Below are 17,765 nucleotides of genomic sequence, written 5' to 3'. Positions count from 1 at the left end.
TGACAATAATCATGTATTTGAGAGTGCATTAAGATCTATGTTAAGTTAACTGGAGTTAAGGCCTGAAATGTTTGTCTGTGTTTAACCTTAACTTGGAATATGCATTTGCAGAAATCTTCTCTAAATAAAAAGCTTATTGTTAGTTGTAGATAAGGGAATATGGGGAGACAGGGTGCCAAGAATGGCACTGTTAACAAGGAGATATGAAGAAGAACTCCCCTACTGATTCCTGAAGGCGAGAATGATCCAAGGTCATCCTAATGCTTGGACAGAGAGATGAAATTCTAATGAGAAGATACCATTCACATTCATGTACAAACCATGGAAAGTTACTGGCAGTGATATCAACTATCGGAATTTTGATGTGATAAGAGTGTTTTTGCCAGTTACAGATTCAGATTCCTTTTGCCCTCCAACTAGAACAGGACCTTAGAGACTTAGGGGGATACAGACCTCTGTTTTCCTTTTTTTTGGCTGATATGGCTTCACACTACGCACATCTCTCTTACAGGAGCTTCTACTGAGGTTTCTGTAGTGCTGACACTTTTAATTGATTTTCTGTTGCCTTAGTCAAGAGACGTTTAGGGTTTCCTATAGCCTACCAGCATAGATAGACTTCTATAGATTCAATGGAGAATCAAAGCTTGAATTCTGAGCACTGTTCCTCATCTTCTGTATTGCTGCTACTGAGGTTTTGGTGTGTCTCATGTTGGTGCGTTTTAACCTAATTCAACACTTTAACTCACCTTTAGTAATTCAGTACTTATATAATATGTTTTTGAGACCCATTTACATACGTTTGGCTTGGAACTTGTAATAAGCCTTGTGAACTTTGATTTTGTCTCCGAGATTATTGTTTGACTAAATGGGTTGCACTGTAAATTTAGTTGAATGGCTTAATGTGTTTCTTCTCCCCCTCAAAACTTTCAAAAAGATTAATTGGAACCAGAACATTAGTAAGAGTGATAGAAGCTAGATTACTTCAGAATTAGTTTTGATGGGGTGATTTTATTTTTTAGATACTTGCATGTTGCATAGTGTATAGGCTATCATATTATAAAGAGACAGTGTATAAAATGGGGAACTAATTCTTGTGAGGTTCTCTCATGTTGCATGACAACTGACATTGATATTTTTCTTGCAATGGTTTTGAGATTAAATGCATAATTAATAGTTACATTACTCTTGGGGTGAGAGGAACATATCAGCTCCTGTGAACGTTTCTAGGCTAGAACATCCTGACTGCTCAATATATAAACAGGCCATGCAAGAGAAGAACAAGAGTGATCAATATAGCTCGACAGATTTTTGGGGGGAATTTGAAAAGTCATGAACATTATTACACATGTTTCCAACTTCTGGTGAGGCATGATTTAAAAAGCACTCATGACAGGTATTGCAAGCAACATGTTTAGCAACATCACTGATATCCCACATACTACTGCCCTCTTAAAGCGAACCAATGAGGAATTCAATGTTCAGCACCAACATTAGAATGCTTGTAGGAAAGTCCTCCTTTTTGCCTTGGTCACCCCCACACTTTGTGGACAGGTACTGGTGGTTACTGACTCTTAGCTGTGCCCTGGGTACTGCTTACCAGTCCCAGGGCCAGTGCTCTGTGTAAAGTGGATATGCAAATTAGGCTAATTATAATAGGCAAAGTTAACCTACCTATAAGTCCCTAGTATATGGTAGGGCATGGAGGTTTAGGGAACCCAGCACAGGTAGTGACCCCATAGGTGCACTGCTGGGGTGCCCAGTGTCATTTTAAAGGCAGGCCTGCCTTGCTGGCTGCTTTTAAATTAAAGTTACATGCAAATTCGACTTTGGAATTAAAAGTAGTTCCAAAGCCTTGAACTACCTTATTTGTACACATAAGTCACCCCTAAGGTGTGCCCTATGTGCCCCTAGGGCTGGGGGCCATGTAACTATAAGCAGAGACCTTATAAAAATAGTTTTATAAGCCCTGGTGAGGTAAAAACAGCCACATTCATTTTTCCCTCATTGTAGTGAATGGCCTTCATAGGCTAGAATGGGGAGACTTTATTTTAATTTGTGACAGATACAAGAGTTTGGTATCAAATTAATTGTTATAATAAATCCCACAACTTCCAGTTGTGGGATTTAATATAACTTGTTCAGGTAAAGAGTTTTAAACTTTACCTGAAAAGTTGCCAACTTCAGCCCTGCATTGTTTTTGCAGCTGTGCTCTGATTGGCCAGCCTCTGGCAGCCTGGCCAGGCTGCCTTGATGAGGTGTGAAGTGGCCTGGCTTCACACAAAGAGATGTGCCTGTGGGAGGGGATCTTCCCTCAACAGATGGTGAGGCAGGAAGGGGGAGGGCTGCCACACTGGTCTTCAAAGGCAGAGAAGGACATTTGGAGCCACCCAGCAACACCCCCACATCCTGCAACCCCAGATAACTAGGTGCCCCCTTGATTAGATTAGGAGAGGGCAGGAGAGGGGTGTGTTAAGGATTTTTAGCCACACCAGTGGGTGGGCTCAGCCAGATGAAACCTCCAAAATCACTTTCAGCCATGATGGATTTTTGAGGAATGTTGCCTCCTAGGATTGATTTTTGCCACACTTCCCAAGAAGTGGTCATCACAGGGGGAAGGAACCTGCACCTGACTGGAGAGCCAAGGATAAAACTGGCAGACCTGCACCCACACCTCAGACCCCCATCAGATTCCAACAGGAAGAACCAAAGGAGAAGAAGGACTGCCCTGCTGAACCTCTGGCCTGCACCTTGACCCTGCACTCTGAAGGACTGCACCAGCTGAATACTTGGGCTTCACCACAAGAAGGACTTTGCCTGTCTTCAACTGGTTCAAGGGGGGACTCCCTGTTTGCTACAGGTGAATAATTGCTAACCAGAGTCCCCTGCACCAACTCCTGAAGAAATCAACCAGCTGACCACTGTCCAGTGGCCAAAAAGGAGTTTGCACCAGGTGCATTCAGTGTGTTGTAGTCCACACCCCCAAGGATCACCTCAGAGCTTCTGGAGCTTTGGGGTAAGCTGTGGACCCCGAAAGAACCTTAAAAGAACATCTGGGAGAAGATCCAGAAGTTTGGAGGAGTTTGGAGAACTTTTGGAAAAACTTTTGAAAAAAAGCTCCATAGAGGGACCGACCCGCTGCAGCAACTCTAGCCAGCTTGCCTCAACCGCGACCCGGCCTGATTTGCAGGTTCGTCCCGGTGAAGAAAATCGCCAAAAAACAGACTAAGTCTGAACGTAGAAAGTTGACCGGGACCTCCCAGCCAGCTTATCTGAGAAGGGCTCCAAAGATGTCGGAACAAGATCCAGGTTTACACCGGTCGAAAAGATTTTCACCTGCAAAAAATGACTAAGTCTGAAGGTAAAAATCTCCACCGAGGGCTCCCGCGACGCATATCTGGAGAAGAGTTCCAGGAGGTAGGATTGGACTGACAGGTTCGTCCCGCTGAAGAAAATCTTAGGTAAACTTTTGACCGAGGCCTCCCACAGGCTGTAGCCGAGCTGGGCTCCATCGCGGTCAGCCTTAAACTTTGACTTTGCCCCGGTTGAAGTGCGGCCAGATGACCAGATTGGCGCTCTTTGTTTCTAGACGCTAAAAACAATAATACTTTAAAAATTCATATCTCTGGTTCCCCTTATCCCATTTTATTCATTTGTGTGTCATCTTAAAGATACAAATATAATCTATTTTTAAAAATTGGTTTTGCATTTTTAAACTGTTTCCAGTGTTTTATTTAATTACTGTTTTGTGATATTTGAATGCTTTACACTCTGTCTCCTAAGTTAAGCCTTTTCGCTCGTTGCCAAGCTACCAAGGGTTGAGCTGGGTTTAATTTACTGAGACCTACTGGACCTAAGTGGAGGTTAGTGGCCTGTTGCTAAGTATAGGTACCTACCTGCCCTTACCAACAACCCATTTTCCAACAATGCTGATCTGCAAAAGGGATCAATAGTGGGACAGGGCAAGTGAGGAGGGTAAGTAATTACAAGATCACTCTGGCATGGCATTTGCCAATAGGACAACTCTTCTGCAGACCCAGTGATATACAGTAAGAGCAGCGTGGTAGGTGAAATAAGTTCTTCTGCACCAAAGCTTCATGACCCAAATTAACTCCACACTTTGGGAGTTTGTGTCTGGAAACATAAAAGAAAGGTCACTGACACACAAGGAGATTTCTTGTAGCATGAGGGGTCATTTCTCTGGTTTCCTGTTTCGCACTTCAGGCTTTCACTGGCACTGCCAAACAGGACAAATGTACATTAAAAAGACCGTCCTGAGTCAGTAGACAATCTGTTGTACACTGATGAAGACCAAGTGGGAATAGTGAGTTTGGTGAATTGGACATCCTTCGCTATTTGATGGATGCCTCACATCCATCAGGCTCTAAATGACAGCTATTTACACTATGTAGTATTCATTTGAGAATATTAGACAGCTCCAATTTTCTTAAAATGACACAGTGAGCTTTTTGAGACCACTCACCTTTGACACTGGTGTCTGCATATCACCAAACTGAGAAAGGTATTTGATTTTACATTCTGTTGTTTAATGTGTAAAGTTCACCTTTCTAGTCATAGTGTAGCAGCTCTGGTATCCGCTTACTAAGATATGTTAATATTCACATTTTCAACAATTCCACAACCCAATAAGTAGAAGACTTTGACATCATGCTGTCTTTATTGCAGGTAACTCTTCAGTTGTCACTGTACATGCTCTCCCCTAGTTGTCAGGGCTTTTCGTGCTTCCTCCACAGATTTCTAGACCTATTCCTAAAAGCAGACAATTTTCAAGTTAGAATTGACTAGCTTTACCGTTCTTAAGCTACGTCAGACTAAGGGAATTATAAACAAAGGGGTAAGAAGACGAAAGGGAAAGATGTCAAAACCATCTCAAATTGAGGAAGCAGGGACCGGCAAGAGTGAAACAAAGGGACAAAGAGTATCTGGTAGTCAATTAAAGCAGCATGAGGTGGATTCCAGACAGTGGAGCCTCGGTATTCAGTGCACTGTACCCTCTGAGGAGTTCTGAGCAGATCTTTGGGCCCTGGCACTCACTATTGTACAAATTCAGCACCATCTAAAGCCTTTCGATGAAGGGGTAAATCAAGCCAATATACAGCTAGTGAGGTAGTGTTTGTAGGATTGTAGGGTAGTATTGCTGTAGAAAATGAAGGTAGGATTGTCACTAACGTGAGCAATTGTATCATTGTATTTGATCTGATACTAAAATGTTTACTCACTGAGGGCCTGATTTAGAGCTTGGCGGAGGGGATTACTCTGTTACAAACATAATGGATATCCTATCCGCCGTATTACAATTTCATTAAAGCCTATGGAACTTACAATACAGTGGATGGGATATCTATCACATCTGTGATGGAGTAACCCCTCCATCAAACCCTAAATCAGGCCCTAAGCCGGTATGACTTTTGATGCTTGAACATTCAACTTTTGCAAAATGTAGGAGTTATTGAAAAAAGAAAAAGATTTCACCAATCTTTCTTTCCTCATAGCTTAAATGGCTTTTAGCAACATCTCAGAAAAAGGACATTCTTCTACAGCCAGGTAACTTTGTAGCTGCCAAGTGTTGGTTTAACTTCATAAGTGTGGGTGTCAGCCAGTGGCGGGCACCCACACTACCTCCCCAGTGTGTCTTTTGGCGATTGGACTACACTGGGAAGATACATAATGGTCCTTCTAGCACTCCGTACCAGTGGGATTCCGTTATTTTATTTTGGGCAGCTTGCTTATTACCCCCAACATGCCCCCACCAAGGGGAGCAGAAAGCCTCCTAGACACCAGACAATGTTTTTTTAAACAAAATGTAGGGGTGGAGATACCTATCATGGGCATGGCCATGCCCCTACCCCAACCAAAAGCCAGACAGTTTTTTGCCCTCCCGGGGAGCAGAAACCCCACTAAATACCAGAGTCTTATATATCTATCTATCTATATATATTTACATATATATACTTATATATATGTATATATATATATATATATATATATATGTATATATATATATATATATATATATATACATATATATAATAAGAGCGAAAGTACCACAGTCGCAGATACATGTAAACTCGCACTCCAAGGCTTGATGTATGCAAAGAATAATTTAATGGTGACACGTTTCGATCTTGAAGAGATCTTTCTCACAGCCAATATAAACATCGAGTGCACCACAACCATTTAAAACAAATAGAATTTATTATTAAAAATAGCAAAAAGACTATTCCCCATTTACAAATTCTAGGAGGAGAGACTTCTCAAGGTTGCAAGTTACAATACCACATGTTAGATAAAACACAATATATTGACATATTGTAAATCTCATAAACAATCCTATAATGAAACTACCCAATTGCAAACCATTCATCTGACATTATTTCTATATCATCTTATCAGAGCATAAAATCATTGTCAAATTATGTAAATATTTATACACTCAAAATTAACATAAATTAGAAAAAATCACTTAAAACTTACTGGCCAAGTGGCCATTTCATTATTATTGACCAATCACATAATATAATTTCCATATCATACAATTTGGACATAATATCATGTTCAAATTATATGAATATTCATATACTCAATATTGACATAAGTTAAAGAGATCACTGCGTTAATGCTGACCAACAGGCCACTTCTGTATACTAATGGAAAATACCTTATAAATAATTTATCCATGAATCCAAAACAATGTCATTGAACAAAACATGATTTTATCGCTTATATCATATTGATCAAATATTACAGGTGAGATATATAGCCATCACATGATCTACATTTGAAATCACTATAGGATCCAATACTCATGCTTTGTATTGGCAATGTGGTCATTTTGTCTTTCTCCTAGATTAGAATCACAATGCACCCACACATATTTATATACAGTGGAACGTAGTACTCCAAGACAAATATAAACACTCTACAGTGCAAAAAGAAGAATTATATATATTAATCCTCATACACAAATGAAACAAAAAAAAGAAAAATAAATTCAAAAGAGATGGAATGAAAATACTGTTGTAATAATTGCAGTACTTATTTCTACATGATATAGGGACCTCAACCAATATGTACAGAAAGTGCCTCATCAAAATTGAGACCCATCAGGCCTTACTGTTGAGACGCACAATATAATCAGACTCCATTATCCGAGGTTTCCTTTCCCTATTGCCTCCTCTAGACGACACCTCAACTCTGTCAATACCGAAAAAGGGAAAGTGTGTCAATGTTTTGAGCATGTACTCGTTTATGAGATTTAGAATTTGTCAATATGTTGTGTTTTATCTAACATGTGGTATGTAACTTACAATCTTGAGAACTCTTTCCTCCTAATGGGGTATAGTCTTTTTGCTATTTTTAATAATGAATTATATTTGTTTTAAAGGGTGGTGGTGGTGCACTCGATGTTTATATTGGCTGCATGAAAGATCTCTTCAAGCTAGAAACGCGTTGATATTAAATTATTCTTTTTATACAACAAGCCTTGGAGTGCGAGTTTTCAAGTATCTGCGACTGAGGTACATTCGCTGTTATTGTGAAGTGGCTGCCGGCATTCGCGCCTCACACCGACCCCGCTATGGTGGATGTAGCCAGGAAACGCTGGGAAAAGTCGGAACCTTGTTTTTGCATATATATATCTAAAACCACTGAAAAAAACAAAAGTTACAGGGACGTTATAATAGGCGTACATTTTAAAAGTACAAAACCTCAGAAATTTGCCAGTTAGACTTAATGAAACTACTATAACTTCTACAACTTCTACAACTATCTATAATTTGTGCCTGAAGGTATCTATAGGTCATGCCCTTGCCATCCACTGGTAATAACCCACAAATCATGGCACTTATGACATCTTTGATTATATCATTGATAATATCAATGTAATATTTGCAGTAAAACCTTTTTTGAAAAAACTGTGTATGGCAGGGCCATGAGTTATAGTTACCTTAGGGCACAAATTATAGTTGGTGGTCTCCAGGGTGCAGAGAGCCACAGGCCCCCCTGCATTAATTAAATGGATATCCCCGTGGAGATGGTGGTCCCCGGGGCTGTGGGGAGGCCATTGGGGCTCCCCAACTTGCTTAAAAACATTTTTACCCCGTGGGAGGTGGCAGTCCCTGGGGCTTATTAAAGCCCAAGGAGGGGAGCCCCATGTGCCCTTCTCCTTCATGATGCCCCGGGACCTGGCCCACCCGGTGGCAAATAAAGAAAAAAGCATGGGAGACCGCTTTTTTTTTTTTTTTAAACGTAAAATCCATCGATCCGTCCACTGATTTTTCCGAAGTTGTTAAAAAAAATGCTTATAAGCCCAAAAGGAATCGCGTATTTTTGCACCTTAAATTTCTCTGAAACTACTGAACAGATTCGTAGCAAAATACAAAAAGCGTGAACTGTGGAACGGAATCTAGCTTCATGTCAAATTTGGTGCAATTCCGTTTAGAGTTTCAGGCTGTAGGCGTGTCTAAAGTTCCTATGGAAAAATGAATGGGGAAAACACGTTTTGGGACAACCCTGTTTTTCTCAGCCCCACTTGACAGATCACCGAAACTTTCAAGACAGAAGTCCAACTTAGCAAGGTATAAGTTTTGAAAATTTTGTGAAGATTCATCAAACAATGCCAAAGTTATTAGTAAAACAAAAAATGTTTTTTCTCTAGAAACTAGGTCCTAACTATAACTACCTACTGGCAACTGTCAGTAGGTAATATCTATCTATCTATCTATCTATCTATCTATCTATCTATCTATCTATCTATCTATCTATCTATCTATCTATCTATCTATATATATTTATATATATACATATATATATATATATATTACCTACTGCCGGTCGCCAGCAGGTAGTATTAGGACCATGTTTCCATAGAAAAAGCATATTTTTTAAATTGCCTATATCTCTGATGCCGTTTGACGGATCTTCACAAAACGTTCCAAATAAAAAGTGTTCTGGTGATTGTTGTTGTGCAAGGAAAGTTTTGAGGTGACCCATCAAGGAGGGGCAGAGAAAAGAAGGGGAAGGGGGGAATGTGAGTTTCCCTTGTAACTTCCATAGGATTTTTTAACACGGACCGCTGGACAGAATTACACCAAATTTGGCAGAAATCTAGATTTTGTTCTGCAGATAGTACTTTTGATTATTTGGTGTAAATCATTTTAGTAGATCATGAGAAATTAAAGAAAATCCAAATCTGCATATCTGAGATTGCAAGAAATTTGCGAATATTAGCAAATATTCACAAATGTGCACACAAATAGTAGCGCTGTAATTGGCTGGCCACAACGTGAACATAAAGTTGCAGTTGCCATTTTAAAGTCCTGGGACATTGCCCCCGGGGCTGAAAAAAAAAAAAAAAGTAGCATAAGGGTATTTGAAATGACATATAGTAATTGAAATTACTTTTCATTTAAAAAAACAATATAGAAATTCACTAAACAAAACCAAACCAAAGGCTACAGGGATATTATTGTTAGGTTCTGAATTTACTCATACAAATCCATGACAAATTATTGATGAGAAAACTGTGTATGGCAAGGGCGTGAGTTATAGTTACCTTAGGGCATGAGTTATAGTTACTTGAAATAACTCTAACCACAACTACTGAATTTCTGTGGATTTGTACATATTTATTATATATATAGGTGTGGGGACTACTCACTCTGGGCAGGGACATACCCCCATCCCAATAAACCTGGTGACAGTATTCTGCCCCCCTACCAGAAGACTAATGGGGTGATTACCCATAATCTGCCCATCCAGGAGACAGATAACCCACTAGACACCAGAGAATTAGTTTCTTTAAACAAATACAGGGTTCGGGGTTACCCACCATGAGCATGCCCATATCCCACCCCAACAAGAAGCCAGACAGTCTTTCTGCCCTCTCCTGAGGGGAAAATGTGGGTTATCACACCCGATTTGAACCACAGAGGGGCAGAAGGCCCACTAGACACCAGGGAAAAAAACATAGCCCCCCTGGGCATGGCCATGCCACCTCCCCAAAAGGACAAAGACTGTCTTTCTGCCACCTTGGGGATGGATTGGGACAATTACCCAATTTGCCACCAGGGGGCAGAAAGCCACTAGACACCATGGACTACATTTATTTTTGTGGGTGTCAGATTGTCCCCCGGCCTTACGCCCTTGCTGTCCCCCATCCTGCAGCCCAATAGATTTTCTGCACCCCTTGGGTGATTACTTGGGGTATTCACCCCCAATCTTCCCCCTGTGGTGCAGAAAGGCAATAAATACCAGGCATTTCAAATCAGAGCCAAAACAAATAAAAAGGAGGTTGCAACCTACCCAGGCATCGAGTCATACCCCTTTTGCAATAGTTTATTTTTGCCTCCCTGGACACAGGTCGGAGATTTGTCCTGAAAGGGGAGAATGCCACAAAATATGTCCCGGGAGTGGCCGAGGGTAGAAAGGCCACATGCCATCAGAGATTTTGCATTTGGGGAAAAAAATGTGGAGGTGTTTCGCTATGGCATTCACCACGTCCCAAGCAAAAGAACAGACCAGTCTTTTTGCCCCCCCCCCCTCCCTGGGCAGACAGGTGGTTTTCCCCAATTTGCCTCTGGGAGACAGAAAGCCAACTAAGTGTCAGGAATATATTTTTTAAATTAAATAATGGGGTGGGTCTGGCCCATCCTAACTTCTACCTCATCCTCACCCCTAAAGCGGCAACTTTCTTTCTTCTCTCCTGTGGACTAAGAAATCCCATCCCAATGGCATAAAAAAGGACATTTGATTCCTTTGGGTGCTGTTTTTACATATAGGCCAGGAGAGTGTGGCTAACCCTAGCCCATGAACGGCTGCACTTGTTGGGTTTGGGTAGACTCCCATGTGTGTAAACCTACCAGAACCCTGCCAGTTCTGAAAACTCCCAAGAGAGTCCAGGGTAGTGGGCTTCACATGGATCCCACAACATTTTCTTACCCACAAAGCCCTGCAAGTGGCAAACCTTTACTAAAGCACACACAATTTTTTCTCACATGTCTGAGAGGAAATCCTCTAGAATCTGTGGGAGGTCACAAATTTCCTTCCACCAAGCATTCCTCCTAGCACCTGATAACATAAGCACCTCACTTGTGTGGGTGGGTCAAGAGACCTTCATGCAAAAAAGTCCTAAAGTGCTAAGTGGAGAGAGCAGCGATGGAGGTAGCTGCGGTTTTTGGGCTGTGCTCGGCCGCCACCCATGGAAACCTACCAATCACAGGCACTTTTGAAAACTGGACAAGAGGATTCCAGGGTGATGTGCCTGGAGTGGATCCTATGATGTTTTCTTACCCCCAATGCCCTGTAAACCTCAAATTATACCTCACTCATTTTCCTTACATTTCTGTGATGTAAACTTCCAGAATATGCAGGAATCTGCAGGAATGCATGCAAGGCACACCATTGTAGAATGCCTTGGTTGTCTAGTTTTCAAAAATATCTATGGTTCATTGATTTGCATAGGTGGCACTACAGCATGGCTCCAAATACTGCAGCTACCCTGTTTGCTTATCTGTAAATGTAGCGCTCTAGGGCCTTTGTATCGAGTTCTTGTAGTCCACCCACACAAGTGGAGTACTGATTCTATATAGGAACAAGTGGAAACTCAGGGTGGTAAGAAATAGGAGGTTCCCCACAGATTCCAGAATGTTCCATCACAGAAATGTGATGAAGACGTGTTTTTTTTTACCAAAGTTTGACATTTGCAAGGGCTTCTGGGTAAAATTAGTGAAAGCTGAGCATGACATACACCCTTATAGTCCCCTGGTTGTCTAGTTTTCAAAAATATGCAGGTTTGCTAGGTTTTCATAGGTGTCATCTGTGCTACAGCCCAAAATCACCAGTTACCCACCTTTGATAAAAAGGGTCAGTTTCTGATGTAAAAATGTGTTGTATCCATGTTGTGTTTTGGGCCATTTCCTGTCGCAGGCACTTGGTTTTCCCACTCAAGTGAGGTAACAAGTTTATCTGAAGACATAGGGGAATGCTGGGTGGAAGGACGTTTTAGGCTCCACACAGATTCCAGAACTTCCTATCACAAAAATATAATGAAAATGTTTTTGTTAATTATATGTTTACGTTTGCGAGGGATTCTGGGTAAAAACACCATGTGAGAGCCATGCAAGTAACCCCACCCTGGATTCTCCTGGTGTCTAGGTTTAAGAAAATATACAAGTTTGCTAGGTTTCTCTAGCTGCCAGCTGAGCTAGAACCCAAAAGCCACAGTTACTCACTTTGCAAAAAAGAAGGATCAGGTTTCAGTGGGAAAATGTAATGCATCCATGTGGTGTTTTGGGCCATTTCCTGTCATGGACACCAGGCCTACCCACACAAGTGAAGTGCCATTTTTATTGAGAGACTTCGGGGCATGATGAGTGGATGGAAATGTGTGGCTCTCCAGAGATTCCAGAACTTTCCATTACAGAAATCTGAGGAAAATGTGTTTTTTTACTCAAAGGTTTCAGTTTGCTATGGATTCTGGGTAAAGAATGCTGGTGGGAGCCACATAAGTCACCCTTCTTTGGATTCCTCTAGGTGTGTAGTTTTCAAACATGTCCAGGTTTGCTAGGTTTTCCTAACTGCCGGCTGAGCTTGGGCCCAAAATCCACAGCTAGCCACTTTGGAAAAAAGGTCAGTTTTCAGTGGAAAATGTGATGAGTCTGAGTTTGGAATTGGCCCATTTCATCTGACGGGCACTCTGCCTAACCACACAAGTGAGGAACCATTTTTCTTGAAAGACAAGAAAGGGCCTACAATAGTCAAATATTTGTTATTATCAATTGAATTTCACTGCATTTGTGCCTCCCAAATGTAAGCCATGGTGTAGAAGCAAAACATTTTGAAAAATACCCTCTAAATCAATCATATACCAGTATGGGTAGATACAAAGTTAGAGATTTACAGATTAACACGACTTCTAAACTTCATATCCTGTGCCCATTTCAGAAATATATAGGTTTCCTTGATACCCATTTTTCATTCTCTGTATTTCACCATATGATTTGATCTGTACTCGGTGCACAATGAAAATAGATTGAACATTGCAGCTGAGTTGTTGGCTCTGGGTGCCTTCAGTTAGTAGGGAACCTACAAAACCTACATATCCCCACAACCAGGCGGGTCTAGCAGATGTAATGGTAAACTGCTTTTGTAAATCGAGCAATGTGCCAAACAGTTAAAGATGAAAGCGTTGTCACAAATCACCATTCATTCTTACTCATTTTCAATATTTTAGAAACAGTTTATTTGGCAAAACCTTGAGAGATCTTCACTTATGACCCCTGGCTGAATTCCGAATTTTATCACCTTTCAGAAATCTATAGCTTTTCTGGATCACCCATGAGTTTTACACTGGTTTCCACCACAAACTAGAAGGTGGCAGCAAGCAGAAAGTAAAAGGAAAAATGGGCATCCTCTTTGAAAAATGGAAAACTGTGATAAAATATTGTTTTTCTATTGAGTTGTGCATGTTCCTGAAAGCTGTGAAGATGATGACGTTAGCACAGCAGACCATTTGTGGGTGCCATTTTTAGGGAAAAACTGACACTTTTATTCAGAGCACTTTTCCTATTTTTCCCCCAAAATGTTGCTATATTTAGCCTATTTTCTCAGACCGCTCCAGGGGGATTCATAAACCCTGAGTACCTTCAGAATCAACAGGATGTTAAAAATAAGGACACACATTTGCGTGGATACCTTATGTGGAAAACAGTTATGAAGCCATAAGCGCAAACTTAAACAAATATCCATAAAAGGGCTCAGCTCTGGGGGGAAAAGGCCCACCAGTTACGGGGTTAAAGTACAAAGACTATAAGAAATGTGTTGTTTATTTTCAGTGACATTCCTGATAATCAGCTCCTAGGCCAAAGCAAACTTTTTTAGAGCTTTGGTGATTTGAAGATTTGGGGCTTTATTTAGATTCAAAATTTGATGAATGTCCTGTCTGGTTATTAGAAGTGTCATAGGCTATCATGCACGTAAAAAAACAATGGATGCAAAATCCACCACATTTGTGATGAAGTGTTCCATACGCCAAACTCTAAATAATGCCCTAACCCTAACAGAACACAGACAGGACAAAGTTTCAGCTGCCCATGTCTGTCTTATTGTATTATGCAGCTTATTTAAAGAGAGGTTGTTTTTATTGTCCCAGAGATTAATATTCTTGAGTAATAAACTGTCCATATTTTGAAATGATCAACATACATTTAAAATACTTTTTGACAATGAAAATGAAGGAACAGTACATTGAACTTAGAAGTTTTAACCTCCATGACCTAATCTCTGTAGATCAACACATTTCACAGTGTGACATTGTGTGTGGCAAAGCTTTCTTATAATAATAATGCATATTATATATGGGACAGGTTTGACTGTATGTAAACATCACTGCATATAAGATTAGAAAAAATGAGCAACAGGTGTAGGACCTTGAAAACAGATGGTCTGGTTGAATGATCACGCTAATAAATCTGTTCTAGATCGCCATGTTCTCCTCTTAGACACTGTGGGCCTGATGTACTATTATTCTAACAAGTGGTCACAAATTGTGTACCGTGTAGATTTGTAAACCTACATCCAGGTGTATATCTACAACAGCAAATGGTAAACTCCATCCATGAGGAGATATACACTTAGGTGAAGGTGTAGATATACCTGTGAGAAGATCTAGATATGCAAACAATCCTTTGGGATTAGGTACCATAGATTCCAGGACCCACTAACAGTGACAAAATGAAATAAATGGAAACTTTGTTTATAAAGAAGGTGGATTACAAATCTTAAATATTTTAAACTATAGGAATTCAGGTCCACAACAAAACATACCTGCAGGAAATAGGTGATGCTTCCCCCGGAACCCGTGTCTCTGTCCACTGCTTGGATTTTGAAAATGCTGCTTCCAGATGGGGTATTCTGAAAATAAGCAGTTCACTGTCAACATTCACAAATTTAGTCAACTTTAATGAATTTATTTTGGCGTTAGCGAACTCAAAATGCCTTGAAGAAATGCTCTGTGAAATACTTGCCTTGCCTATTTTATTAAATCAAAGTGAGACAAAGAGTAATGATTGCGATAAAGAGACACATCCGTAATGAAGCTCCGTGGACTCAGCATTCACCCACAGACCAGAAGGTCATGCCTGCAAATTATGGTATGGGTCACTTATAGTTCCTCTTTATGTGTACTGGTTGAGCCAATCAGAAGGAGTAGAGGGTGGACATCAAGTTGTTATTATAACAAATAAAAAGTTCTACTAAATACAACGCAGAATTAAAGAAAGGGAGATATCTAAATTGATAGATGGTGATGAAAAAAAGGAGAAGAAATACATGGGGCACAAAAAAAGACTAAGATACCTCAAAAGGTGATAAAATGTTGAGGTAAAATATGTGTTGGAGAAGAATAGGAGATGGATAACAATGTAAAGCTATTACATGCAAGAACAATCTTAATCACATATTTTTTAACAAATGTTATAGGACAATGAACCACATAGAACTCATGCACAGATTTAGATATAGGTTTGTCAAAGGCCCCATGTTAGAGTATACTGTCAACCTGAATGATTTTGCTTCAGTTTGACATCCGTGTCCGGAACTCCCACAAATTGGTGAGGAAAGTGATCCATAGAACAAATGTAAGAGAGCTCTACTTGATTGATGTGCCTTCCACTTAGAATATTTTTTTAAATAATGTTGTTGTACTTTTCATGACTAGAACAAACATGATATTCTGTGTCCAGAGGATCTGGGTTCTAAACCCTGACAACTAATACTTCTTCATGTACTTGGCAGACTGGAAGCCCCTCCGCCACCCACTCAGGCAGCTAAACTCCTAGGAGGGATATTTGATGATTTACAATCATTCCGTTGGGTGCTGTGAACCCTGTCTTCCCTTGTCTTGCTTGTGAATATGTCCCTCCTTGCACATGTATTCCGGACTTTCTCAAGAAGGTTGTCAAAAGAGTGCTCTGCAATTCATTCTGAGACAAAATAAACTGAGAATGCCAGTTATTTTCTGTACATCTTTAGAATATAGATAGCACAGCATCATGGCTGGGTTTGATAAGACCAAGAGAGGACTGGATTGTAAACAACTACAAAAATGCCTTTATAAAGATGTGTTTGACAATGAAAGCAGCTGACAGTGGGACATGTCTATATAAAGTCCTGCTGAAAGATATATGCTTTTGCCTGCTTTCCAGTGCCGTGAAGGATTCTTTCTCATGCAGGATTCAAGAAGTTCCACAAGATCAGCTGACTCACACAGAAATCAGTGTATAATCTAGATCTGCCTACTGAATGAGTTCTAGATGTAGAAGGTTGTTGAGCAATGAATCACTAAGCAGGTGAAGTTTGAAATGATTTTTTTGTTCTGTGGAAAACCGATTGAGCTGCTTTAGAGCTGGGAAGACATAGTTAGAGCAATTGAGCCCGCAGGTCACTGTTACATTGAAATTCCAGAGCAGTTGCAGCTGTTAACTCTAAAAGAGCCCAAATTATAGGATGCTAAAATACATCGGAAGTGATAGGGTTATTAGATGGCTCCATCAGGAAAAGTTGCACAGCACATGGTTGTACATGGTTGTACGACAGTGTCATTTTGGATGCGTTAAATGACCACAAAGTGTGTCATTTAACCCATGGGCTCCTAAGTTGGTAGAGGTTCTTGCCTCCACCTTCCTGGCAAAGAACTACTCATAAGCAATACTCACCTAACTGGTGGTGATCGTTTTGAAAAAAAGAGTCAGGGAAAATGAGGAGGACTGCCCTAAACTGGGTGGTCTCCCAATACACTAATAGCAGTAGATCTGTGGCGGATTGGATGCCACCTTTGAAAAGGGAGAGTAGGAATTACAGGTTTTGTAGCACAGGAGCACCCTTGATTTATAATGGGGCTCCCACACTGACAACATTTATCTTAAGGGTTGGTCAACAGTCAGTGCTCAATCCTAGTTTATCCACTTATGGGATTTGAGCTTAAGGGATGCTGTGAGTTTCTGCCATAATTTGAAGACAGGGTACAAAGAAGAAGCACAACCTGTGTTTTGTTTGTCTCTGCATTGAAACAAGCTACATTTTTGTTACCCAAATGTGAAACTATGTGGGGCAGTACTGGAAAAGTATGTATTCAACTCATAGGCTGTATGTCTTATTTGTTTGCCCACATGTGAAAGTTGTAGTGAAAACCATTAGAAAGTATGGTACAGGTCCTAAATATACAATGAAATTCACAGAGAGAAGGGAGGGCAAATCATGATTTTGGTCATGATTTTGGTCATTTCTGTAGCGTTAATGACTGGAAACATTATACTCATTTCATTATATTGATTTAAGTGAGTAGGAGCGTGTTGTCATTTATATCAAAAGCTGCAAATAGGTCCTAAAGAACCAGGAAGATATATGGCTTTACTGAGGCCTTAGCAAGGGCCCCGTCTGATCTAGAGAGCCACACATGCATCACAGGGCTCTCTCTGTTGTGAAGTGAGCCACAGCCACAGTGACTCCATACACAACAATCAGGTTTGTAAAGCATGCACCATGTTTATACAGAAAGCAAGCTCCCGAAGCAGTACTTTGTTTATTTCTCATAAAAATGTCCCAGATGCGCACGGAGGTTCTTCCTGCATGAGGAAGCTTTTTGCAAATTCCTATGTCCATTTCATCCACACTTTGTATGATTTGCATGGTGGACACAGACAGAAAAAGTGAGTGATGGTTGTCCTGCCCTCAGTATAGTGAGGAACCCA

The 17,765-nt window shown here is 40.5% G+C and overlaps 1 protein-coding gene across 1 annotated transcript in view; it reads right to left on the bottom strand.

The window, feature by feature from the left end:
- Positions 1-17,765, bottom strand: part of CDHR1 (cadherin related family member 1) — a 408,684-nt gene that overhangs the window by 219,714 nt on the left and 171,205 nt on the right. Inside the window, exon 6 of the mRNA XM_069240657.1 lies at positions 14,842-14,928. Within this exon, the coding sequence (XP_069096758.1) occupies positions 14,842-14,928 (87 nt within the window). The remainder of the gene's footprint in view (positions 1-14,841; positions 14,929-17,765) is intronic.

This window comes from Pleurodeles waltl, chromosome 6 (genome assembly GCF_031143425.1).
Source record: "Pleurodeles waltl isolate 20211129_DDA chromosome 6, aPleWal1.hap1.20221129, whole genome shotgun sequence".
NCBI classification, from domain to species: domain Eukaryota; kingdom Metazoa; phylum Chordata; class Amphibia; order Caudata; family Salamandridae; genus Pleurodeles; species Pleurodeles waltl.
Note: the sequence above shows the minus strand (reverse complement) of the source record. Positions and strands in the feature narration are given on the sequence as shown.